This window comes from Amia ocellicauda, chromosome 7 (genome assembly GCF_036373705.1).
Source record: "Amia ocellicauda isolate fAmiCal2 chromosome 7, fAmiCal2.hap1, whole genome shotgun sequence".
NCBI lineage: Eukaryota > Metazoa > Chordata > Actinopteri > Amiiformes > Amiidae > Amia > Amia ocellicauda.
In genome coordinates this window covers 7,012,807-7,039,913 of record NC_089856.1, presented here as the reverse complement: position 1 = coordinate 7,039,913, position 27,107 = coordinate 7,012,807, and the positions used below count along the sequence as shown (strand labels likewise).

The window sequence follows — 27,107 nt, the reverse complement described above, 5'->3', positions numbered from 1 at the left end:
ATTGTACTCTGTCTCAAATAAAATAATTAACTTAGACAGAAATAATTATTAGAAAGAAAGGGATATCACTGATTTGTGAAAAATGACTTACTTTGACTTGAAACTTTGTTCTGGTTTATTTCCATCTCATTTGAGGTTTTCAGCATGAATGTTTTTGAAGAGAAGTTGGAGAGCGGAGCAGGCAAATTGTTCCTTGCTCTAGCGCCGTGCAAAAACCTACTGCTCCGCTCCACTCTCCAAAGCCCAGTATTTATCTTAAGATATGTTTGGTATTTAATATAATCTGTGTGTGTGGTTGCTGACACCTTTATCCAATGTCTCTTATTCTACATGTCCAGTATAATGTTATAGGGGACAGCAAAAAGTTAAATTTGTGCAAAAGTTAGACCGTATGGATTGGTTGAACAAGGGGAAAAAGTCAAATAATGCATTAAGAGAAACAATGAACCACAAGTTATAGTGGGCAGCCAAATAGTTTAGTGCTAGTGAGAAGTTGTTTTTGTTTTTTGCTTTGTTTTCCCCAAAGCAATCCTTCCATGATGTACAAAAGCATCTATGGTGCTTGTATAAAAAGCTTGATCATGTTAACTTTGCATTTGATCTTCTGAGTTTTATCTCTAGCCAGGCTGACGCTGGTCTCTTGAAAGTCATGTGATGGAAAGTCTGAACAAGGGAGTGCTCTGTCCTCAAATGCAAAGCCTTCCGTTTAATCTGTCTGCTATCGGGAGAATAGACTAATACTGAACTTCTGCTGTGAGAGGGAGGGGGGGTAGCCTGCAACATCTTTCACAGTTCATACAGGGTGCTTGCTTACATGCTACAGCACTCAGGATGAATCAAGTTAATATGTGGGACAATTCCGCTCTTTAATTATACTGAAATTATTTAAAGGTTGGATTACTCCCCTCCCAGTCTTTTTACAGGCTTTGGTTGTGAGGTTTGTACCTAGTTTTTCCCTACATACAGACAGACAATTTATTTCATATGGGTAATTAATAAATTCATATTAGAAATGCAAATTACAAAAAAGCATGTAAACTTTACCTTGATTTCTGACCATGGCTCCAAACTGACATTTTAGACTATATTTTGCTTAATGAAACCTTTCTGTTGCTGCAGAACCTTCAAGGTAAAAACAAAAAAAATGAAATACTTTATTTCTAAGGAGAACAAAATATATTTGGGTTAAAAAAAAAAAAAAGTATTAAATAGAAATATAATTTTCTTCAAAATTGTATTTAGTTTGAAGGGAGTTTGGGTAATGTTTTGTTTTGAGTTGAATAATTATGATTGGAGAATTGGACCATCATTTATTTTCTTAGTTGTAGTTTTGAATTTTCACGGTATAGGTCTAATAGCCATTTCATAGAACAGTTAATTTTTTTGTGAATTAAGGGGATACTGAGGAAGTTTCTGCATTTCCTCTCCATCCAAATAAAATCCTTCCATCTAGTCAGCATTAAATGGCTTTCCTGTTGCTAGGTTACCCTAGTAAACATTAACCAAATGGGTTTGGGAATACAGCATACTTTCATTAAGAACAAGCAGTGTAGACCTTTAATGAAATGATAAACAACAACTTTACAACCTTGTATACATAAGATTTAAAACACCTGACAACTTGATATTACCATTGTATAACCCATCCGTTATAAATAGTGTGCCTTGTGAGTTGAAAAACTATATTATTGTAATTTATAGAAGCCTTTTTACTAATAGACATTTAGTTTGAATTCACCAGACTCAATTGTTTAATACTAACCATAACTGTTTGTTAGTTTAATGCATTTTGGAAAACTTCCCACAGGATGTCAGTATTGTGCAGAAAGTGTACTTTAATAAGTGTGCTGTTACTGCATGCTAGATCAGAGATCAGAGATGCAAGTTTACATTTCCTTTTTGTCACAGTGCTACTTCTGCATTTTATTATTAGTATAAGAATTACATTTATCAGACTTGGATAAAATATGTATAGGCCTATATGTGTGTTATAATATGAAATAAATGTAGACTTTAAATCAATCGATCCTTCAAAGCTGTTTTACTTTGTATTAAAATGTATTACTCTGCATGGAACTTTAACCCTGCTGTGGTACCATGGGGTCTCTGTGACCCCACCCCAATGGTACTGTCAATGCAACTTTTTTTTCATGGTACCAGAGCAGGGTTAAACTCTGGTAAACTGATGGTGGGGTGGGATCTACTGAAATATAGTTTGTCCTGCACTGTATGGCTGCAGCACTCATTTTAATGCTGCTTTATATTAGATTAATGAATTACTGACTTTTGAAAACCAATTTCCAGAGTCCAAGAGTAGTAGAGAGTTCTGGTGCAGACAGATCATATGTGCACAGTGAGATGTACTGGATGTCCATCCCCAGGCTAGAGCAGGAAAAACTGGTTTACCAACCAATCATTATTCCATGATTTACTAGCTCAGAAGAAGGGAGGGTAGTTATTCTCTTTGTGCTCCAGAAAAAGAAAGTAGAAGGACAAAAACACTGTGGAAGATCGTGGAGAGTGGACTTTTGGGGGATTGTAGTAAATCTGTTTTGAAAATTAAGGAGATCCTTTATCTTAAACGACTGTTAGGAAAAAGACCCAGAATAATGTGATCTTGAATATGTTGGATTAATTATCTGCAACTTTGGGCTGTTGTTTTACACAAACCAATTTGTGTGTGTGTGTGTGTGTGTGTGTGTTTCGGATATTTAAAAATTTTGTGTTGTATATTTTTTACCCTTTTTGTGGATCTAAACTAAAATAAATAGTTTGCTTTGGAGTTTGCATAATTTGGAGGTCAAAGCCTCATTAGTATTTTAGTTTTGCAGGCTGAACTGATTCTAAAATGAAGAAAAGGATATTGGAATACACCCTAGTTCCTCAAACGCAGTCTGCATTTTTACAGATGACTGACCACTGTTTTTTCCTGAGGAGAACTGCAAAGTGACCACAGACACAGACCAAGATCGGTGAAGGAGGCGAAGTGAATGGAAGTGCACTAACCTGTTTTGATGCTGAACGTTAAATGGCATAGCTTCTCTCCTGTTCTGCTCTCTTGGGGACATAAATGAGTAGGAAGTATCTTTTTTTTTTTTTTTTCTTCCCCTCTCTTAATGTTGTAAGCGGGGAGGTGCTGTTGCTATTTATAGACTGTCAAAGCCTGACACAGGTGCTGATATAAAAATTGAGTACACTTCCACATTTTGTTTGAACTAGTGCAGAAGTTTTATTTTAAGATGCAACTTGGTGAAGACTCTGAGAAAGTGCAGCATGTTCTCAGTGTGAAAAGAGGGAAGTAGGAACGCTCCTTGAATGCAGATAAGGGAAAAAAAACTACTGGAATGCAACGGGTACCTCTCATTTAAGGTTGAGTAGTATGCTGTCCGAACACTGCTGACTAAATTCCACTGACCTTGAGGCTTGGGAGTTCTGTAGCGATTAGGCTCAGTAGGCCTTGTTGCTGAGGAAGAGTCGCCTGGTGTCTTCAGGAAGCAAAGCTCACTGCACTGGCCCCAGAAAATGTCCGCCTTCCACAGGCTTGCAGGGAAGTTTTTTCAGCGCAGTCCTCGGCTAGGTGACCTGGAGGCAGGGGAAGCCAGTTTCAGGTTTGAGGAACAAGAGTCTGGTTACAGAAGTGAGTGAGGGGCTGGGAAGGGGGGGTGGGTTAGTGTAATCATCGTATTGTGAAAAAATGTGAGGAACCGAACTCTGCCATAGCAAATATTAGTCATTTGAATGTTGATTTCCTTAAACTTTTTCATCTTGTGTTTTTTGGATAATATTGTTTTTGTCCCCTTCTTCATGGATTTGCTTTTTTGCCTGATCATGTTGTCTCTAGGTTTACACTGCTGTAACCATGAGTAGGTATTCTAGTGATGCAAGATGTAGGTAAAAACATTTTAGCTGCTTTCTTTAAATTAGGAATTGTAAATTCATGCAAATTTAATAATGTGATTAAAATTCGGCTAATTATCTGATCAAAATGGATAACAAATGTGAATTTATTGATATGAAATATGAAGCTGTAGAAAATACAGATCGGTCAGTCTTTTTTATAAGACATTATATCAGGTTAGATGTTGGATTACAGCAACTATGAATAGTGAAAATCTAGCTCTAAAAATAAAACCAATTATGATGATATTAAGCTGGGTATATTTTGTGATAGTTTGGAGTCTGGAAGGCTATTTAACCACTTCTGTGTTTGGCTCCTTCCACTCAGCAGGCAACACGGTACGATTTAAAAAGAGCAAATTGATTTTCCCTCATGTTTGAGACTTAAATAATCATAGACAAGATGGGGCCTAAATAATTACTGTAAAGAGATGCATTACAGTACATACCTTGTTAATTATTTGTTTTAATACCATATCCTTTAAGTTTTTAATATTATCAGATGTGTCCTTTTAAGAAAAGAAAGACGTGCCTGTTTATATAGGCCTACCTATCTTTCTGTTCTGTAACTTGGTAGCTATGCAAAGTGGACTTTTAGCAGGTCTATTCTGCTTTATATTGTGACTCTCGTAATAAAACTATTTGCAAGCAGAAAGTTTGTGTTTACAGAAATATGAGCATGTATGTTTTCAGTGGCAAGACTGAAAGCTGACAGTTTCCTACTTGTATACAGTGCATGCCTTTGTTAAAAGGTTCCTGACGAGTGGCCCACATGTTTATTATTCAAAGTAGCATTCAAATATATGAGTAAGAGAATTACTTAGTTATGATTGGATTTACAGTTCACATTATTTTTGCTTTCGTCACCTGTTTCAACCAGTTGACTAGGGCCCCGTTCACACTTATTAGGCCGGCCCTGGGCCACCTCAAATTTAGTCCTACTTTTTTTTGACACCCCGTTCACATTTGCGATTTTAGGAGGCCTAAATGCGTTTACATATGCGGGCGAAAAGGAGGCCTAAAAGAAATGCGTGACGGGAATTAAACAAATCTGCTCAAACCAGTTATGCATGACATTAGGTCTGCTTACAGGTGTATGCGATGTATTTATAATCACAACTTATTAATATTGATATATAGGCTATTGATCGGTTCTATATTTTCTTTGAAAGTAATCTTAACCCTTTGCAGCCGAAGCTTTCTAATATAAATAAAAATGTGCTGGTTCAATGGGGAATCAAATGTATACATTTCCCTTTTCAAATGTCAGTCTTCGGTTCTGCAAGTCTAAAAGTGTTATACAATTCACCCAAAAGCGAAGCACATTTAGTAGGACATCTACATTAAATCACAAGAGATTGTATGCATTAGTTATCAATAGCCTATTGAGATTTATAATCTGAAAATGTCTATTACTTACATGCATACATACATACATACAGTACATATAATTATATTTTATATATATATATATATATATATATATATATATATATATATATATATATATATATATATATATATATATATATATATATATAAATATAATTATATTACAGTAGTAGTACTTCAAAAGTGTCTGTCTCTCCGGTGCTGTCTGCTGCAGGTCAATGTGTCCCATGCAATCCAAGCTGCTGCTCAGTATTTCTTCTGAGTTCCTCAGAAAAACGTACAACCTTTTCTCTGGACTCCACCACGTTTGTTGTCAATTTTAAAGTCTGATCTTTGCATTTTTATTTTCCTTTTTACTTGGTTGGGCGAGTGATTGATATTAATCGAAAGAAGCCTTCTGTGATCGGTTCTGTCGTTATATGCTCATAAACAGCAGCGCTTGTACACTTCCTTCGGTTTGTTTTTTAACTTTATCTTCCATCCACATTGTAAACAGTGCTTTAATTTCTGCATCATTCCAGTTGTTACCTCCAACGCTTGCACTTGTAGTTGTACTGCTCAGCTCAATATAATCGCATTTTGGATTGCACCGTAAACATCTGGTCTCGTTTTAAAATGCACTGATTTGAATGGAAACCTGCTTCGGTTAAATGTATTTCGTTTTAATGCGAAATTTGGAAAAGTGAATAAAGTTACCTGGTGCCGTTCACAATTTCACAATGCATTTTATACCTGAAAATCACATACTGTTAAATTTCAGACTTACTCATCTTACTTAGAAGAAAAAACAATAGCAAGTTTACCAGCTACACACTTTTAATTTCATTGACTGTGTAGTTTGAACTGTTTACATTATAAGTCGTTTTTTTGCCTATACTTTTTATATATATAAACATGTGAGCTAGCGAAATGTATCGGTACATTTAAGGCTATAGATTGATATGACATTCAAACAATATAGAGGAAATATGGCCCTGGGCCATAAATCTCAAATGTGGACGGGGTCTGTAAGGCCCTGCATCAGCTTAGTAGAAATAAAGGCAGCAGTGTTCTCGTACCATTCTGCTCTTACTGTACTGTAAAAGAAGTATGCAAACCGCTTTCAAAGTTCATACACAGAGCCTTCACTGTTGCAGCAACAATCTCATATGTGACTAGCAACAGGGCCCTCTGGAACAGGGTGATGATAATGCCTTTGAAGGCTCCTGTGTAAACCAAATGGTTAGACTCTACCAAGTAGTGATATACAAATTGGCCAGGGTTTCCTCAGCTCACCATAATAAACACTGTGGTTTAATTATTAAACCACGAGTGCTGTCGGCTGTCTTTCAAACTCTGTTGGTTAGGGCCCTATAAAATCTGTTGTAATTAGATGGTTTTTTTTTCTTCATGGGGAACCTTTGCAATGACCATCCTGCTGTCTTTCAGGAAGGCAACCTATCTTCCCTCTCTTGCTGCCTTTTTGAAGAAATCTCCTATGGTAACTTACTCAGCTGGGCTTTAAGCTTGCTTTGAGGAAAAAAGCCTTCTGTCAAGTTATCCTGAAAGTTATCTGTCTAACTCAGCCAGCTGTGTGGGACGGATCCCAGTTCTCCCCCATCAGACTTACTTGGTGAAACGGATGGGTCACATGCACACTGTTGGGCAGTCTACCTTTTAAGTACATCTTTTTAAGCTTTCAGACAGTATGCAGCATTTTCAGTGACCAATTACCAAATGTCACTGAAGCTCAGCTTATTCCTGTACAGAAACTCCAGAGCTGCTTGAGAGAGAGTGCAGTAATTGCCATTCTTCATGAAAATAACATCTGTTAAGAAGTACTTATCCTCAACACCAATTAGGCTATACTTTTCCTGCATTATTTCTTATATTTACATTCAAATCAGGTGACTAATGTTAACTCTATCCATGGGTTTCATGTGCAAATACAAAGTGGATAGTAACCTTAGCATTCAATTTTGGACTTTTTTTTTTTTTATATATATATATATAAAAAAAGTCACTGCAAATCTCAGAAACGTGTCATTTCTTCAGATTGATATTGTACTGCTCCTGGTGTCAAATCTAAAATGATTTCCTGTGCCAAAGGAGCTTCTCTCAGAGGGTGGGAGTGGTCACATTTCTAGTGGTATGAAATCAATCAGTTAATATTTTTGATATAGTGCCCTTTTGCAGAGTTGCAATAGAGTGCTTTGTCTTGAAATCAACAAAGAATATGTTCTAAATACAAAAAGTATTTTATACTATTAGGCACAGGAGAGAGAAACATGCCCAAAAGTATTCAGGTATTGTCAGCTGTTGGGGCTGGGGACCTTCCATGCAGAGGAAACAAGATGTGTTAGTGATGCGTGCAGGAGGGGTGAGGATTCAGCCTAGGTGAATGTCCAACATGTCCAGTAACATCGGTAGCATGAAGTAAAGACTATTGTAGGAATGTAAGAGTTAAAGGCTGAGACAGAAGGGGCATCCCGGAAATTGGCCAACAGATCTTTCCAGATCCAGATTAGTGTTTATCAGGTCAATAATAGTGAATGAAGAGATGCTAGAACTGGAAAAGTATATATATTTTTTTGTTAAATTCTGGCAGTTGAATTTTGGTCTAGTTAATTTAGAGATGCCATAGTTAAGACTGCCTGTGTGTATTGCATTACAGTAATCATCCAGATGTTATGAAATAATCTCTGTATTTTGAAAAGAAATAACTTATTAAGTATAGAGTTTTTCAGAGCTGAAGGAATGATATTAAAAATGTGACCTAGAATGTGTGTATTAAAGAGGGGTCTGGATTGCATGCTGTTATGTGCTGATATTTTAGGACTGAGGATAAGTACATTTAAAGTCTACTTTTATTCCAGTAAATATTGCATTCACTAAGTTTTGTTGACTAATGCAAACGATTATGTTCATCAGAATTCAGCCAAAAAAAAAAAAAAAAAAAAAAATCTCAGAGGAGCACTGAGACAGGTTATTTATAGATCAGAGCATTCATGAATGAATACAGTTGCGCATCAGTATAACAATGAAAATGATATTGTGCTGAAGCACAATTTTGCCTAGTGGAAGCACGTTAAAGCACTTTCAGTGAGAAGAGCTGTAGTCCGAGGACAGCCCTGTGACACTCCACACTTTAAATACATACCAGGGGTCTTTTTATGTTCATCTGCACGTATTGAAATCTATTTTCTATATAGAGGTCATAACTATTAATGAATTTAACATGCTGTAGCGTTAAGGTGGCAAGTTTCAACAAGTTTTTATTTTATATATTGAGTTCAAAAGTGATTAGGTAGCCTAATGGTCCAAGTTACTTAAGTTTGTATGCCTTATTTTTCTTTTTAAGTCTCATTTTTATTCTGTTTAGTTATAACTAATATGATAACAATTATTTTCATACTAAACTACCTGAAACCAAAAATAGACCATTATATGCATTCACATTCTCATGATAAACATGACAATGGTGGCTCTTTCTTTTGAATGGAACCAACTGTTTTTTTTTTTTTTTTTCAGCAGAGGTGTCCAGTGTCATATTCACACAACAGTGGGTACACCATTTAATTTATTTTTGCCTATAAAGAAGCAAGCTGAGGCAGTCAGTGAGAGCCAGTCTGTATATGCTACTTATGAATAGGAGTAAAGCCAGATTAGATTTGACTTCACATGATGATTTTATCAATTTTACCATCCCGCTTCTACTTAGCATTAGGTTGACTTAACTCTGTTTGATCCCAGCCTGACATTGTATTGTGTGCATATCAACACACCATGTACTTTAATATCTTTCCTACTGTAAAAACTGACAGATATTTTCTTTTCTTTCCCCACCCAATTGTCATCCCTGCAATTGTGTGTTGGAAGAGTGCTACACAGTTGGTCATTAGCAATGTTTGTTTCCAAGCAAGGCAATAAATATAGGCCTTCTGCATGGATATAAGCTTTTTTGGATATCAGAAAAGACAATATATTTTCGGAATAAGGTGTTCCTTTTTGTAGGCTCTGCAGAACACTGGTTTGTGCTCGTGGTGGAAACTCAACCTTTTTTTTTTAACCACTCAGGGATTATACCCTGTCTGATTGTGCTTTGTGTTCATGCTTACAGATGCAGATGTCTATACAAGTAAAAAAAAAAAATAATAATAATAATAATAATATTGCATTAGTGAGATATCTATGTGATTCTCTATTCAAGGAGTTGTCATCACACTGGGCAAACTAACACAAGGGCTGTTGAACACTCGTTGAGTTATGAAGGATTGGGATAACCATGAATTTTGCATTTTATATATAGTATATATTTATTATTCAAGTTGCCACCTGCATGTTAATTCCATGTTGAGATGCCTGGCTATGAATTAAGCATTTTAGTTAGGAGGTCCTTAAATTCCTATTCCCTTGCTTGCTCCCACTACTGACGTCAGAGCTGTACTTTGCTGGCTGGGAGGCTACTGTGATTTTATCGGGAGAATGGATTCTGCACATGTTTGTTGATGTGTATATGTAAATTCTAGTGTGTGGTTCAGAAGCTGTGATTTTAGAAGCAGTGTGTATTTTTAGGGAAACCATTTATTTTCCTTTTATATTTTATTTGTATATAATTAAAGAATAATAGTTTGTTTTGCACATTGTTTTTACAGGAATACTAGAGTATTTTTTTTATTGTTATATTGTATTTATTTAATGTACTCCTTTCAGTAAGGTAAAACCTAAAATCATATTTACCATGACAGCCTGACAAGTGGTATTTATTAGTTTTGCATATGTAATGATTAGAAAGTTGTTTGAATTATGTCTTTGGTCTTATTTTTTTTTAGCTTGTTAGTAGAAAAACAAGAACTATCGAGATGTGTATCATGTATCGCCCAAACTTAAAATGTTTTATTATAAGCCCTATTTATCAGTGTTATGTTTGGCACCAAAACTGAAGCTTGCGTTTCATCCTCATCCTCTCTGTGAAATATGGGGGTGGATCGGTTTTGCTTTGAGAATATTCTACATTCTACATTCTACAAATGTCAATGTTTTATAATAGCCTAGTTTCTGTTCAGATTTCTACTATATAATTCAAGCTAATAATGGTTTCCTTAAATAAAAACAAGCTTGAAATCACTTTTCCAACCATTCATGTTCTGGCACCGAAAGGACCTGTGAGAATTATTATGCACCATCAATCTACAATTATTCTCTTAGTAGGTGTATTTTTTTCTGGGCTGTTAGTGTGAACTTGCGACTGGGGTTGGGAAATGCTGATAATAGGTGGATTATTGTAACGTGTTGCAGTGCTTCTGGGAGTGTCAGGCTTTATTTTAGATTTTGCCAGATGCATAAATGTTTCAAGATTTTCATCTGTAATCCAATTTATGGCGTTTTGGTTTTGTTGAGACTCGGCACAGAAAATGCATGCTTGCATAGCTCTGTCATAGGTTGGGTAACTATAGAATCAAGACAATAGTTGAAATTGAGCAGATTTTCTTTGTGGTATTTGCTGCAAAGCAAGTCCGATCATTGCAGGTCCATACATTTGAACGGTTGATTTCACTGTTTCTGAGTGAGCTGATAACGGGCCGGTGAATAGATGAAGTTGTTCTGAGAGTTGCTGCTCATATGAAAACCGAAGCTTCCCTAGGACTTCAGAATAGGTCCCAAGTCACAGCGGTGTTTGTAAACACCTGGTGGCAGGTAGGAAAGTGAGAGATTACCTTGCTGCTTTGGCTTATAGAACATTTTCAGTTTCGTTTTAAAAGCTGTGATTTGACTGGCAAGTTCAGGCACAAGTTGTTCCTTTCCCTGAAACCAAACATTCAGATCATAAAGATGGGAAATAAGGTGAGTAATGCAAGATCATAAAGTCAATAAGGATACCTCAGGGGGGTCACAGGCCATTCTTTCTCTAATAAAAACTTTCTTGCCACTTGTTTCAGTTGACATTCAATTTTGTGTAACAAGTGAGACATCCAGCCCTGCACAGTTAAGATTCAAACAGATTTTTTGAAGTGAGGAGTTTCAGACTTGGACAAAGCTTTTTGCATGCTATTAGCGAAGCCACATTTTACAAATTCTTCAAGGGTGAAAGGCAGAGATGTCTTGGCAATTAAAGATGCCATTTCATCACTTGCATCCATGACTGTTTCTGAATTTTTCTGCACCATATGGGAAATGTTTGGTTGGACAGAAAACTATCAAGATATTGTTTCCCCACATTGTTTGGATGGAGAAAGTGAGGAGTCCACATACACTCCTAGGTCTTACTCATGGGTTACTTCATCTATATAGTGGACATTTTTGTTACCTGCATGTAGTATCTTGCACTTGTCCACATTGAATTTCATCTGCCAGGTGTTGGCCCACAATTGAATATAATCCAAGTCCCTTTGAATAACCTGTGCTGCCGAGATTGTATCTGCTGAGCCACATATTTTAGTATTCTCTGCAAATTTGACAAGTTTGCTAACTATCCCAGAGTCCAGATCATGAATATAGATTTGAAAAAGCAAAGGCCCTAGTACTGATCCCTGTGGAACTCCACTAACAACCTCACTCCAGAAGCAACTCCTCTAATTGACACCCTCCGTTTCCTATACATCAACCAGTTCATAATCCATCTACTTAAATTACGCTGAATGCCTACAGCTTCCAATTTGAGTCTTGGTATGGAACCTGATCAATCTTTTTGAAAATCTATGCTTTCACGTGATCTACAGCTACAGTTGCATGTTCAAACAATTCTAATAAATAAGTAAGACATGATCTGCCTCACCTAAACCCATGTTGACTATCACCAAGAATTTGGTTTCCATTAAGATGCTCCTCTATTTGCGGTCTAATCATTTTTTCCAACATTTTACAGGTGATGCAGGTGAGACTGATTGGTCTGTAATTTCCTGGCTCAGTTTTGTCCCCTTTCTTGTGGATTGGTATGACATTTGCCGTCTTCCAGTCATTTGGCACATCCCCTGTTCTAAGTGTCAGTTTAGTTAGCGGCCTATAAATAGTTTTCCTCATTTCTTTAAGTACTGCTGGAAATATACCATCTGGCCCAGGTGATTTGTTTGTTTTTAATTCTGCTAGTGCCTTTAGTACCTCCTCCTCATTTATCCTGGTCTCTCTTAGGATTTGTCTGGACTGATTGTTAACCTGTGGCATGTTATCTGTTTTTTCATTTGTAAAAACCTCTGTGAAATACTCATTTAGAACATTTGCCACATCTTGTTCGTTTTCCAAGATACTTTCATACTACAACAGCAAGAGGTTAATAAAGGAGGAAGCTAAAGGGCAAAAATGAAAAGTGTTCGCTCCAAGAGTTATGTTTCTTTCTATTTTCCTCTTAGCTTTCCTGATCCCTCTCTTAAGCTCTCTTTGCAACATATTCTTTGTATTTTGTTTCATCTCATTTTCATCTCATTTTTCTTTCTTTCTTGATATTTTTTGCATACCTTTATTAAACCATTTTGGGCAATGTTTTTTGGTCCTCAATGTGCTAAGTTTTGGTAAAAAATTCTCCTGGGCCTCAAGTACTATATTCTTAAAATATACCCATCCATTTTCAACTGAATCTGTATCCAATGTGCTCCAGTCTACCTCTTCTAAGTGTCACCTCATACCTTCAAGGTTTGCTTTTCTAAAATTGTAGACCATTGTTTCAGACTTGGGCCTTGTTTTATTAAAGAATGCCCCAAAGCTAACCATATTGTGATCACAGTTTGCCATTTGTTCTCTAACTAGTGTCCTTCTGACTCTGGCTTGGTCATTTTGAAAAGATCAAATCAATGCATGCACATGTAAACATCTTAATTACTTGCAATATCTTAATTTCAATTGTAGTTTACACATGTACTATTTGTGTGTAAAATTTTACATTTCAAATTTTTGCATACGCTGTAAAATGGGTTAAAAAATATTGATTTAAATTACAAGGAGAGCCAGAAAATAATATGGTTATTTGTCTTTCAAGTAAATTGCCAATCCCTATATAAAAAAGCAACAAATGAACTTCGGTTAAGTATATAGAACACTTTCAACATTACTGAAAGTTCTAAAGATTTCACTTTATTATGAATCTGTTTATATTGATAGAAATGATAAGAACTTCAGTATTGTCAACCTCCACTGATGCTGTTCACTCACCTACAATGATGCATATAATATAAGAGGTTACAAAGGAGACCAGGCCAATTGACATGTTCGTTTGACTGGTTAGTAAAATGTTTGCCAGCAACAATACACTTTTATCTACATATTGCCTAGAGAACTTCTATATTTTAAATACGAATACAATAGCTAGTATTGCAGAATTTCCATTATGTAATGATTCTATTCAAGTGGGGTGACTTGGGCAGTATTCTACTTCTAGTGTCATATTTGAATTCAGTTTTCATACTCTTAGGATCACTAAGTTACTAGAATCACATCCACTCTGTTCTGGAATGAGAGCTTCAACAACATGGCTGAGGAGTTTGAAAGGTTTGAAACTCAGTTTCCATTTGCATCCCCAGGTCCTTGTCTTTGTTGATCTGGAAGAGATAGTCTTGATTGGCAAGGTTGATACCATTCATAATTTGTAATACCTGGATCGAGTCCCCCCCCCCCCCCCCCCAAAGATATCTGCAGTTCTTACTACACCTGTTTTTTTAATTACATTCCTGGGTTCTCTTCTATCATTTAGCCTAAGTGTGCTGCCTGTTGTGACCAAAGCCTAGTTTAGACTCACTCTCCCTCTGAATCGATAAAGCTGCAGTAAAGGACTCTATCTATTTGGAGAGCTGTGTTTGCTGAATAAATATTGATACAAACCAGCTTGGAGTTTGATTGATCAGTTGTTTAATAACAGAATCCAACTGAAAGTGAGAGATAGAGGTTGCGAGAGTAACAGAGGAGTTTCAGAAACACAAAAGGCTGCAACTAAAGGGAACCGAGGGGTTGAGGAGAGTGATTGTCAGTAAGAGCCAAGTAGGAAGACATGGAAATAGAAAGTAGAGCGGAGTAGATGATTGTGTCGATTGGCAGAGAGGGGAGTTGTAAAAGGTGGAAACCTTTTGAAAGCTTTGGAAAACAAAATAGGTTGAGAATAGTGAACGCTGAACCGTGGGTATAGTTTGTTACTCCAGTTTGTCATTGCTGCCAACAACCGATGCAAAAAAAGAAAATGCTGAATAAAGGGAAGTTAGATTGAGATCGCAAGACTCTTCAGTGGACTCTTCACTTACTATGGATGGTAAGGGGAAGTTTTATGTATGTAGTTGTCTTTATATCTATTTCAAGTTGGACCTTCACATTGGGGCTGTTTTAAAATCAAGTTTAAGACTAGATGCGTTTTAAAGTTTAAGGCTGTCTAAGCCAAGTTCCTTCAGTCACCCTTTGTTTAAAGGCAGTCTGGTTAAATAAACAATGCCATGTTTTTGTGAACTTTGTTCAGGCTTTTGGTTTGAGGGTTTTAAGATGGACTTTATTTTTATTGGTACACTTACATTTTGGTTTAAAAAAATAAATAAAAAGGTGACGACATGTTTAATTGCAATTAATTTAATCAAACCCAGTTGTTGTGGTTTTCCCTTTAATTATAATCAAAACTGATTTTAAGGGTATCCAATTGATAAAAGATGATAAACATTTTCTTACCTACTGTAAAATATGTAACCCAAGTTATTGATGTCCATCATAATCTAGGAAATAAGACTTAAACCTGAATCTTAACTTTTCTTCCTGTGTGCATTTCACAAGTACAAACAGTTTCATTTGTATTTATTTTTCTGACTGGTTAGTAAAATGTTTTCCAGTAAGAATACACTTTTAACTACATATTGCCTAGAGAGAACTTCTATATTACAAATACAATAGCTAGTATTGCAGAATTTCCATTATGTAATGATTCTATTCAAGTGGGGTGACTTGGGCAGTATTCTACTTCTAGTGTCATATTTGAATTAAGTTTTCATACTCCTAGGATAGGATTTGTTTAGCCTTAACATAAATATAAGAAACTATATTACATAATTGTAACACCAGATATGCATGTTTTCCCCACACTTCTGATTATTTTTAAATAAATATTAAACAGTTTCAATCAATGGAAATGCTGAGATCTGTGAATGGATGCTATAATAAGGCTTGTTTTACTTTTGTATCAGTGTTTGCAAAATGTTACTGCATGTAATTTCTGTATTTATGCTGCTTATGTCCATAACCACTGCCAAGGCTTAATCATGTCCTTATGCTCTCTGGAGTGAAGTAACACTTTTTGGTATTGGCCTCAGGATCGGACTAATCTTGTTCAATTTACTCTCTGGTTTAACGACAGTGTTTAGAATATGCATGTTCAGATTTGCAAAAGGAAGTCTGTTGTTGCTGTTTCCTATAATGTATTTGGCAATACAGTGCCAGGCCCAAGGAATGAGTGCAACTGTTTCCTTTTTCATTGCACTATTTGCAGTATGCAATGAGAGGCCAGTCAGTGTCTGACAATGTGGGTTTTCTCTCGCACCTGGGGTTGCTACTGAATAAGTGACAAATTCAAAGTGGCATAAACCATTTACCAGTTCTGAATGTATGTATATATATATATTCTCCTATTACAGTAGACTCCTTTAGTAGAAACATATAAGCTATTGCTTTTATTAATGAGGAGTAATGTTAACATGCAGGCTGCTTTTGTTATGATATTGTCAGTTTTACCAGAATGTGGTGTTACCATGTCAAAATTTTACTCTTAGCCAGTGGATATATCACTGTTACAGGGTGGATAATACACTGTAAGAAATGTAGCTCTTAGTCTGTTGCTTGTACAAGGTGCTGCTCTAAATGAACATCTACTGTATTGCTAGGCCAAACCGATTTTATGAAGCGTCTTCCTCTTTGACATTTCATAAAATCGGTTTGGCCTAGCAATACAGTAGATGTTCATTTACAGGGAGTTCTAATGATGTGACTCGTCTCACAGGCTTCTGTGACTGTGTTCAACTGTGATTCCACCGAGCTGGACATTGTGGAGCAGGGGTGTAAAGGGCAGGTGCTTAAGCTGTGTCCAAACAACATTCAGAGCTCTCACCCACAGAATTCTTTCAGTGTTAGGGTACAGGCTAAATGTATGCAAAACTTAATTTACAACTTTGTCTTCAAACCTGATTTTGCTTTTCTGATTTGCGGCACTGATTTGTGGCTGGCTTGAATATACCTGCGGGAAACCCTGTAGCTGTTATTAAAATGCCTAGTTGTGCCAGTTCCTTTCAGATTTTATTTATCTTGATTTGAAAGAAGTTACCGGTCTTAAATTATATTAATGAAGAGGATAACTTTGGCTTTTCTGGTATTAGCTCTAACAGTGTTTCCCATGTTCAACTTATGGTGTTATTAGTCACAAGATGGTGTACTTAAAATGCTATGTACTTAAATAAATTAAGTACATATATTAATGTACATTTATTAATATTCTGAATTGATGTTAACGTGTGTAAAACAGGGATGCGTTTCTTTTCCTTCAGTGACTTTCTTGGCCCCTTGAAGGCAATGGGTTGGTGTACTGATGAAATGGTCAAGAGTCAGCTGACGGGCAGCATTTATTTCCTCTCCCTATAGTTTTGTAACAAGCCAAAGAGTTCTGAATCTCTCCAGCAACTTTAGTGTTTCTCTCCCTGTTGGCAGTGTCAGTGTGCTTTTTTTGTTCCCCATTTTAAGTTAGACATTCTTATTAATTTATTGTTCGCCATTCATAGTGCTGCCATCTAGTGCAGTTTTCAGGAATAGTTTTTTATGGAAAAATTGTCGTATAAATGATTTACCTGTCCGTAGTTCCGATTCATGAATAAAGTGAAGCCAGGAATAATTTTATTCAATATTGATTGTGTTCTTCTGTATATGAATAAAAAACATTCAGATGACAGTTATTTAATTCAAATTTTAGTTGATCTTTATAGCATTTAAATTGAATCTAGAATGGGACGATTTTGGAATTTAAGGTTTTGATCTGTAGAAGGAATTTAATTGAAAGAATTAATGTACAGAGGTGATTTGCATTGGTGTTGGACAGGTGGAATTGACCCCACTGGAATTATGAATTGAGTTAATTGGTGTAGAGCACGAACTGAATTAAAGGAATCCAACTGAATAATTAATTGGATAGTTTAATTCATGAAATTTACCACATCACTGATGGGGAGATTAAATTGTGGGTAGGAAAGCACAGCATGGTGAAAAGAGCAGTGGGAGAAATTAACTTTGCAAGAGAGAGAACAATAGAATCCGGATGAGATTTGCCATAGTTTAGTTTTGACCAGCAAGGGACTGGACTCGAAGCTCAGTAGTGAGGAGATGCTACATTCTGTAGATGATGCTCATAATTGAAAAGTTCATAATTGCTTTTTTAAAAAGTCTTGCAAACCTGCCGAGTGCCAAATATGGTCATCGGAAATGAATACTTTGTAGGTTGCTTAACCATTTCTGATGTGAACACATGTGCCAATTCCAGGAGGGAAGATTATCACTTGCACCGCCGGCATGCAGTATTGTAAAGAAGCCTGTCTGACGCAACGTGCAACCTGCATCGGGCCGTCCGGCAGTCGCTCATGTAGAGCCATGTGTGAAGCAGTGCAAGAGTGATTTGTATCCAGCTGGCAGAAACCCATGTGTTCTAATGCATTCCCAGGTTTCCAGACAAGTTGTACAATCTCTCGCATAAGCTCATTGTGTTTTGAAGAAATACATGCAGAATACCTGTTCAGTTGTATGGAATTAGTACTAATGTACATTCACTAGCCATCCAAATCCTTTTAAGTTAGTCATAGCACTTCCTGTAGATAATTGTGTATAAGCTGTATGTATTCCCCAAGATGAACCCTAAAAAGAGGCTTATGCATTCGGCAAGAGAACCTTTATAAATACATTTTGCTTAATTATTCATGGTTATGTTGGTGTATAATCAGATGTTTGCTTTATTTGTTTGATAGGCTATACAGGGCAGTGTGAGTAAAAATAATGTGCGAATGTGAAATACAATTTGGGTGTTCTACAAGTCTATAAGGAAATACTACATTGACATGATCATGATAATAACAATACTTTACACTAATCGTTATTATGTTAGAAAATGTAGCAAAATGCAGTTCTGTTTATTGTCGCAATTAACCGAGAAGGCAACGAAAACTACCCGTGAATTACATTCATGCCCCAGTGTTGCAGCGGGTCATTTGGCACCATATCCAATCACCTACTAGCTGGCATTAGTCGCCTCATTAAAACACAATTACAGATACAGTAGCCCTCCGTAACAGCGGGGTTGCGATTACGTCAATTATTAAAATCTACTCAAATCTTAACGTAATTAATCGTTGATTTTATTTTGGTCATACATATTGAATTCAATATATAAATGTACATCATAAACGAAAAAACAAGAGGGGGCGGCAGGGGTGCCCATTTTCTGTCCCCTGCCCCCACGGACCGCACTTTGCTAGAATTGCCCCTTTCTTGGTTTGTGCCACTGCCCTCCACGAGGCTCCACTGTACAGCAGTGTATCTACGTCTTGAACATTTGTTGCATTTGTTTTTCATTTTAGCATTGAATATGAACCATTTATGTGTTTTTGCACAGTAGAGCCCTGCTATAGTACTGTCATGCTGGTACTCGTTTGTTTTTGTTTCTTGATTTAGTATTTTATTAGGTCTATGGTCGAAGAATGTATAATGTTCTAAACCAAGTGCTACAAATTTCAAACAGTGATTAATAGAATAAAGAAACATCACTCTGCATTTAAAAAAACATCCAAGGAAACAACTATAAAACAATAAGTGGAATCTGAATTTGGCAAAGCTAATGGAAGAAATGTTGCCAAAACTCTGCAACAGAGGACTGTCGTTCACCTTGCATGATCTGCATAAAGAGGTTCCGGGCACTTTCTCAATATGCTAAAAAGCAGTTCAGTTAAAAGAAAGGTTCCATTGGAGAATTGTCATCACAGAACACTGGAAATGTCAATATAAGGCTCTCTGTAAATGCATTGTGCCTCTTTAACTGAGCTGGTTAACTAGTTTTACCTTCGGTTTGCTGTTACGTTTGCTTAGGAGGCTTGATTTCACAGTATCTTTGCCCCTCTGTGCTGCCATTTGATTGTTGAATTTGTATGACCAGAGAGAGAGCACCCTATGAGATGTTAGTAATATCTGGATATTCTGAAAGTAGGAAGCTACAGCAGCCAATTCATGTTCTCTTTATTTCTTTATCTTGGCTATGTTGGACACATTTGAAAAAAATGCTTAATGACAATGAAAAGTCATAACCATAATCATAACTTCCTTTTCTGTGTGCAAGAGTATTACATATTGCTATGCTTTTCTGATTTCTTAAACTAATTCAGTTGTATCCCCATTTTCTTCCAATGTTTTATTTTTTTACTAGCCTATATATTTTATGTTGTCAAGGAAAATGCACTATAATGGTTTCAAACGTCTAAATACACAACCAACATATTAAACTTTTAATCTAGGGCCCAACGGATATATTAGAGCACCGATATTATCGTCCAATACAGGCCTTTTACAGAAATATCTGTATCGGTACATATTCCACCGATCATGCACCGATATTTTTTTTCAAACTATTGGCTAAATATTTTGTTCAAATTACAATAATCCTTTGTCAGACTTCAGACAATAAATAAGTTTACTTGTTTTTTTCTGACGTTTATTATAAGTATTTCCCATTATTTATTAACAATTATGGTGCTTTAGTTTGAACACAGTGAGAAACAAATGCACACTCACTGAGAAACACAGGGCTCATAAACCAATAAACATGTGTTTTTACTAAAACCCTCAAAACCAATAGAAAGTATTTTTGAAACCTGCGCTGCATTTGAGTATCCATGGATTTGTTTATTTTCCTCATTACTGAAGATTACTGTATATTATGACAGTCGCATTTTTAATGAAAAGTTAATTCAATCACTTTTCAAAATTCATAATGGTAATTAAAATAAAGTAAATGATTGCTGAAGACTTGGATATCTATAAATAACAACCAAGCTCAGTAACAGTAACACATCTAAAGAAAATGAGTAAAAAAAATGCATCTCTCAGACAATGTTGTATAGTTTGTTTTCAGTTTTGTGTTTTCGCTGTGAAACGTATTGCAATACGAATAACATAAGTATTAAATAAGTTACATTTTCGAGGGAATTTTTAAATACATTTTTGAAAACCAATCCAGCTGTGCTGCCTGTGTTCTAACCTGCCACTGTTGCATCGGCAGTATTGAGCATTGAGCAGGACTTGTGAACCTGAGAGAACCTGCATGTGTAAAATGCTAATATGAACTAGACCAGCACTTAACACTATCTTATTTGCTCTAATGTACAGAACATGCACATTTTTCTATTTGTGTGAAATTGCTCATATACCATGTCCTTTGTTCTAATGTATAGAACATACATTCTCCTTTATTCTCCCTTATTCAAACTTATTTCATTTATTTTTTACAATGTTTGATTTGTGGTTATTTATGATGAAAATTAATGTTACGTTTTTTATATAAAATATAAAAATCCTGCCTTCAGTGCATATTTGACAATTTCTCTCTGACGGAGATATTTGAGGGATCCATGCTAGAAAATGACTTCTTTGCATGCTAAGAAAAAAAAAAGTAAATTGGCAGATATATTGGTAATCGTGAAATTTTTAGCTTCCCAATTATCGGTATCGGACCCAAAAAAACTATCGGTCCGGGTCTATTTTAAACCACATTCATAGTTATTCTCAAGTCTGCACTATCCTGCAGCTTATTTCAAATTCATATTCCAAATTTATACTAGCTAATTATCTAATTCAGTATTGTACCCAATATTACAAAATGTTTTACTTTCTTATATAGTTGGACAAATCTGTTTAAATTACTAAAGTTAAGTATAGTCTAGTAGTTTGTGTGTCACTGTATTGTATTCTAAGTTATTTACATCTTTTTATTTTTTGAAAGAAAATAGGACATTTGTTGTACTGATTTCTTTTACTGTTGTCTTATTTTATTTGTTTTTATTTTTGAAGCCAATTTAAGATTTTGAAAAACCAAATTTGGATGCGTGATTGTGATGTGGAGTAATATTTAATCGGTAAGACTGTGGAATAAAGGGAATGGAGACGAATATAGGCCTTGTCATTACCATTAACAGTCTGTGTGTAATTTGCTTGCTGAGAGGAGTACAGAAAACTATTGATTTTGGAGTGTTCCAGTTGTATAATATATTGAACAAATGTATCAAATTATGTTTAAGTCAGGAGATTTGCAACAACATAAACAATCCAGTATTTGGTTTGAGTTTTTCAGATATGAATACAAGCCACTTTTTCCCAACAAATTTGGGCTGCGTTGTCTAATATAAGTCTTCCCATGGGTAGTTTGGTAATGAAGCAATTGGCAATGTGCCAAAAGGAAATTGGTTAGGTCTCAAAGTGGGTCAGTGTTTGACTCCCAATAATGACCCCTGTGTTTTTTCAGCAGTCTGAGAGACTGTGATAACATGTGAGAGTGTTGTCACTCCATCCAGTGCCTAGCTATAAGTCTTCAGATTTGAAGTGTGAGAAAAAGACTAATGCATGTTTTACTACTTATAATGTGTCTGCCTTTAGGCTAAGTTGATTTAACAAATCCAAATAACATTCAAATCCAAATAAAGATAGATTGTATTTATATATTTTATTTATTTATTTATTTAAATAAGAGCCTTGTGTATCTGTTTGTATAATGCTTTTTTCTTGTTCTTTTATATTATAGTGAAGGAGTTTCTTGCAAAAGCCAAAGAAGATTTCCTTAGAAAATGGGAGAATCCAGCACAGGTAGGTTAAACAATTGATACATAAATGACTGCTCTTCATTGTAAAGGCTTCTTTCAATGCCATATAACATCAAGTTACATAGAGTAGCCAGCCATCTAAAGTGTAAATATCAAACCAACTGGCTAACTTACAAGACCAACTTTGCCAGCATGGAGATGGTAAACCCATAATTCAAGTTAGAAGAAATATACGCAACATAACTGCAAACCTAGGGCCTGATTTAGTTTGTGCTGCAAATCGCTCGCAGAGACATTCGCTGCATTACTGCAAATGGATTTCGCCCCACTCAACTTGCATGGTATCAAATCTTAATGATTTGTGCTACCAAAGGACATTCTCGCAGATCTTGTTTTGAACAACAATGCTGTGGGAGTGGTCACATTCTTGCAGTATTAAATAAAGAAAATACTTGCCAGAACACAACCTGCAAATGCTCTCACAGCTCCTCTTGGGATAGATTAACAAGATCACTCTCGCTGTTATGCCAAAATGTAAACAAAGCACGTATAGCAAATATAAAAGGCTTCCTGTGTGTACAGTGAAAATATCGAATGCTTACAGTAACTGAAATAAAGGTGTACACTGTGTGTAACATGAGATGTTGCACCTAACATCCATACCAATTAAATGTATAATTTGTGCAGAGAAAATATGATGTGGCATTGTCTATGAATTGTTTTTGTACTAATGTGCCAATTTAATGTATTACTTTATTTGCTTTTGTTTGAACTTACTTGTCTGTTTTTTGTCTTGTTTTTTTGTATTAGACTTAATTTATTCTACTCTTCCTTTTGTTGATTGTACTCTTTACAGATCTAAAATATTTTCTTAACAGATCTTTCATATACTCTTTCATGGGAGTCTTACGGGTGCTGGTGGAAAAGTCAGTGTGTGCTATGGATTATGTTTTAAGCCTCTGTCACATTTACTACAACAATAGTCTGTAAATGTATTAGGGGGAAAAATGTATAATCATGAATCATGTTTTCAAACAAAATAAATTTCAGTCATTTATGAGTATTACACATAACCAAAAAGCTCACATTAGTAAGTTTAATAGAGTAATGTAAGTGTAATTAACAGATGCAGCAATACAATTGGTAATATCTTACTTTCTTTTGGAACCTTTTAGTCCAGACCACAACAAAAGAAAGTCCAAAATAAAGAGACCAGTATGTCACAATAATTCACTATTTCACGATAATGCAGTATTTCACATAAATAACACTAGATGTAGAACGAAAAGGTCAGAACTGTAGCATTGTAGGGTGGATTAATGCACCTGTCAAAGATGACACTGCAGGCTCATAAGCACAGTTGTAAGCCTGAGGGGTCACTGTTTCATGTCAACTTAGAGCTTAAAAAATTCAAGCAGCACTATATAAATTTCATGCCACCCATTGCCGTTTGCTTATTAGTGTGTAAACTTTTTACATTGGTAGACCTTTGACTTTTTAAGATCCACCACTATTGCATTGTTGAATGCATAACCCTTCCACTTGGCTGTTTTTGTAATATCGTTTTTTTTTTTTTTTCTCATTCATGGTTAGCTCCTATGTAAATTAAAAAGTATCAAATGCTGCATTAGCACTGAACAAGAACACATTTATATGTTTATTTCAAATGTGTCCTCTCTACACCTTTACCAGGACAGAGAAAAATGTATTAGGGCAAGAACAACTTTCTTTATCTAGTAGTAAGTGTTATTTTCCTTAGTGATATTATACAGTGTGATCATGTAGTGTTTCGGGTAACTGCAGTGATAATTATGACTCGCATGTATTTGCTTGCATAGGCCCAAAGGTTTACACACCTAATATTCTTGTTCATGTACTGAAGGTCAGGTTGATTTGACTGGTACAATCTTTGGGCGTGTAATGACAACATGGTTTGTTTTGAATTCCAGCTTGATATGTCCATATGCTACAGTTAAACAGAGCAGTGGTAAACTCTGCACAGTTTACTATTGAATGGGTTGAAAACTGTAGTTCTTCCTTGTTTGTGTCTTGATTTTAACCTCTGAACTGTGAACTGGGGAATCCCTAGCACAACATACAAATCTTTCAGTCATTCAAAGTTATACAAATATATTGGGAAAAGATTCTTGAAGATTTAAAACCAGACCCCAATATTTTATTTGCACTAGCACCAACAGATTACCATTACAAAAAGAGATGTATGCTGAATATACAAAGCATCTGGAACACCTGTTCTTTCTATGAAATAGACTGATGAGGTGAATCCAAGTGAAAGCTATGATACCTTATTGATGTAACCTGTGTAATCCACTATAATCAGTGTAGATGAAAGGGAGGAGACCGATTTAACACTAGAAGTGCCAACATTTCGAACGACCTACAAAAGATGAAATGATAATGAAAGGCAAACAATCATATAAAACTCGGGTTTTATTCATGAATATCAAATCCAACATTTACATGGCACAAATGGAGTAGTTAAATGGAAATATGAACATGACTTTTTTTTTTTTTAAACATGTATACTGCACAGTCAAAACATAAATAACTCTATAAAATATGCAAATGAAAGAAGTGTAAACATGAATTGTGGAATAATACTCAAATGCAATATTTTTTGTTCAAAAATAACTATTGCATTTATCCAAAAAAAATAAGTTTACTAAGGAAAGTAAATGGGTTCAAAACCATGTAAACTATTCCAAAACATTCAATGCTTGTATTCACTGTATCTTTAGATTTCAATAAACTATTTACTATATATTTAGCCTGCATACCTGGCAGCTGTCTTCACGGTACAGTCCACACAGGACACGTTTCTCCACTTTCCGTGAATGAGCACATACCTCACACTGCCTATTGACAGCCCTCTCCACGTGAATACTTTTGCACAACGAATGTATAGCATTGCAATAAGTACTCCTCCACTGATAATGTCCATGAATCATTATTTTGCATTTGATGTGCCTGTGCTATTGTACACTGTACTGTGCAGTAGCAATTGCATATTGATCAGTAGAGTAAAATTCAGTATGGTGCCATTTGGACCTGGTGTTTTACTCGCAATGTTTTCAGCACACTGGCAAAAAATGGTCGCTTTCATTACCAGTAGCACTGATGCCCCCTGAACTGGAGTCGATCTATGTTTATTAGCGGCGTAATTACTGTCTCCACTCAATCTGAGTACTTAAGATTTAAGTGCCTTTGAATGGGGTATGGTAGTAGGTGCCAGGCTTGCTGGTTTGACTGTGTCAATAAATGCAAAGCTGATGGGTTTTGTAAACTCAACTTCTTTCCTGTGTGCATCAAGGATGGTCCAACACCCAAAGGGCATCAAGCCAATAGCAGGCCAGTGGTTTAAAAAAAAAAAAAAAAACTTATTGATGAGAGACCTGTGATTCTCTTACAGCTTTTATGCAAGTTCTTTGTTTTGGTAGTGCCAATTGTAAGTTGTGAAATGTTCACGTGTGATTTGATAAGCGGTTTGGTCTTCATCAGTTTAGTTTCACAATGGGTTGAGCATTAATGTTTGAACCAACCAATTAATTTATATTTTAAATATGAATGTTACATCTAAAATATGTTGAAATTTCAATTTCAGCTGCATCTCATCCACATTATACAAATGCATGTTTACAACACAAATGTGTGTATAACTTCATTTGCTGTAGAAAAGTGTTCTTCATTTTTAAATCATTTCCTAAACCAGTAGTTCCCTAAATCACTTAGGGAGACTAGTCAAAACTATTTGTCTGTGGCGGTGATGACATCTAGTGGTTATACATTGTGTTGATGTTCATATGAAATGTAAATGGATATAGCACTGTTCTAATGGAAACAACAGGTATGGAGATGAGAACCCAACTTGTGTGGCTTTCACAGACTAAAAGTTAACAAAACCATTTCACCTCTACTCAGATGATAGCACTGACATTGTTCATGAACCGATTTTATTTACTCATAAGTTGGGAACCAGACTCCCAATCCCAGTGATGTAAATCGAAGATAAATAAACTGTTCTCAGACATTGATTTAAAAATGCTATTCCTTTCAGTATTTATAATGTTTACATTTTGTTTTAAATATACATTTGTTTTTGGTTTGTAGTGTTGGAATGTGAAATTGACTTAACTTACCAGATTTTTTTTTTTTTTTTCCCCCAATTTGTTATACAATGTACTTCTACAGAGAAAAACTGAAATGTATTGAACTTTGAATACTTCCACTGTTACACCATGACATCTTAACTAATTATAATTTGGCATAATTCACTATGAAGGTTCCTGTATATAAAAACCTTAAAAATTAAAACGGGAGGCCAGAGAGAAAATCCCAACTGATAAATAAAATACAACAAATGGATGTTCACAAAAAATGAGATGGATGGCTACTCCAGCAGGTCCAATATAATTGTTGAGCTGTTAACATGCTACCCCCCTGCATATCTGTAAAACATTAGTGTGACAAGGATGATATTTTAAAAATGTATTTTTTTAAGAATAATTATCTATGATTGCGAGAGAGTGTCACCTAAAAAATATGTATGTGTTATATGATTTGTTACAGCTTAGACAGAAAAAGTAGTGCCATAATTAAAATTATGCATCTTGGTTTTATGGCCAAGGATAACCAAAAGCATTAGAGGAACAAAATATTAATGAGTAATGAGAATTTGTACCTAATCTGCCTTTTTTTGTATTCAAAAGATGACCTGTAGAACATTTCTGCACTTTTCAGTGTTATGTTTAAAGCTTTGTCTGAAGGGATTGTGACAAGTACTTATCCAGATTCTTTTGGATTGTAATAGCTTTTTTTTGTTTTTATTTTGTATTCTCTATTCTCTAGAACACGGCCTCCCTGGACCAGTTTGAGCGGATGAAGACTTTGGGAACAGGATCCTTTGGCCGTGTCATGCTTGTGAAACACAAAGATACGGGGCAGCACTATGCCATGAAAATCCTTGATAAACAGAAGGTCAGTCCACTTGGTCTCATAGTCCGTTCAGAAGAATGGGATTTCCCAGTATGGTTT

At 35.6% G+C, this 27,107-nt stretch overlaps 1 protein-coding gene across 4 annotated transcripts in view; it reads left to right on the top strand.

The window, feature by feature from the left end:
* LOC136752643 (cAMP-dependent protein kinase catalytic subunit alpha) overlaps positions 1–27,107 on the top strand; it is a 45,380-nt gene that overhangs the window by 6,102 nt on the left and 12,171 nt on the right. The window contains exons 1-3 of one of the 4 annotated variants that reach the window (XM_066708132.1): positions 2,973–3,637; positions 22,037–22,098; positions 26,922–27,050. In XM_066708132.1, coding sequence (XP_066564229.1) covers positions 3,523–3,637; positions 22,037–22,098; positions 26,922–27,050 — 306 coding nt within the window. In that variant the 5' untranslated portion in view covers positions 2,973–3,522. Of the gene's footprint in view, positions 1–2,972; positions 3,638–8,804; positions 8,831–14,190; positions 14,498–22,036; positions 22,099–26,921; positions 27,051–27,107 lie in introns of those variants that run through there. The other 3 variants (XM_066708135.1, XM_066708134.1, XM_066708133.1) reach the window with 3 other exon arrangements.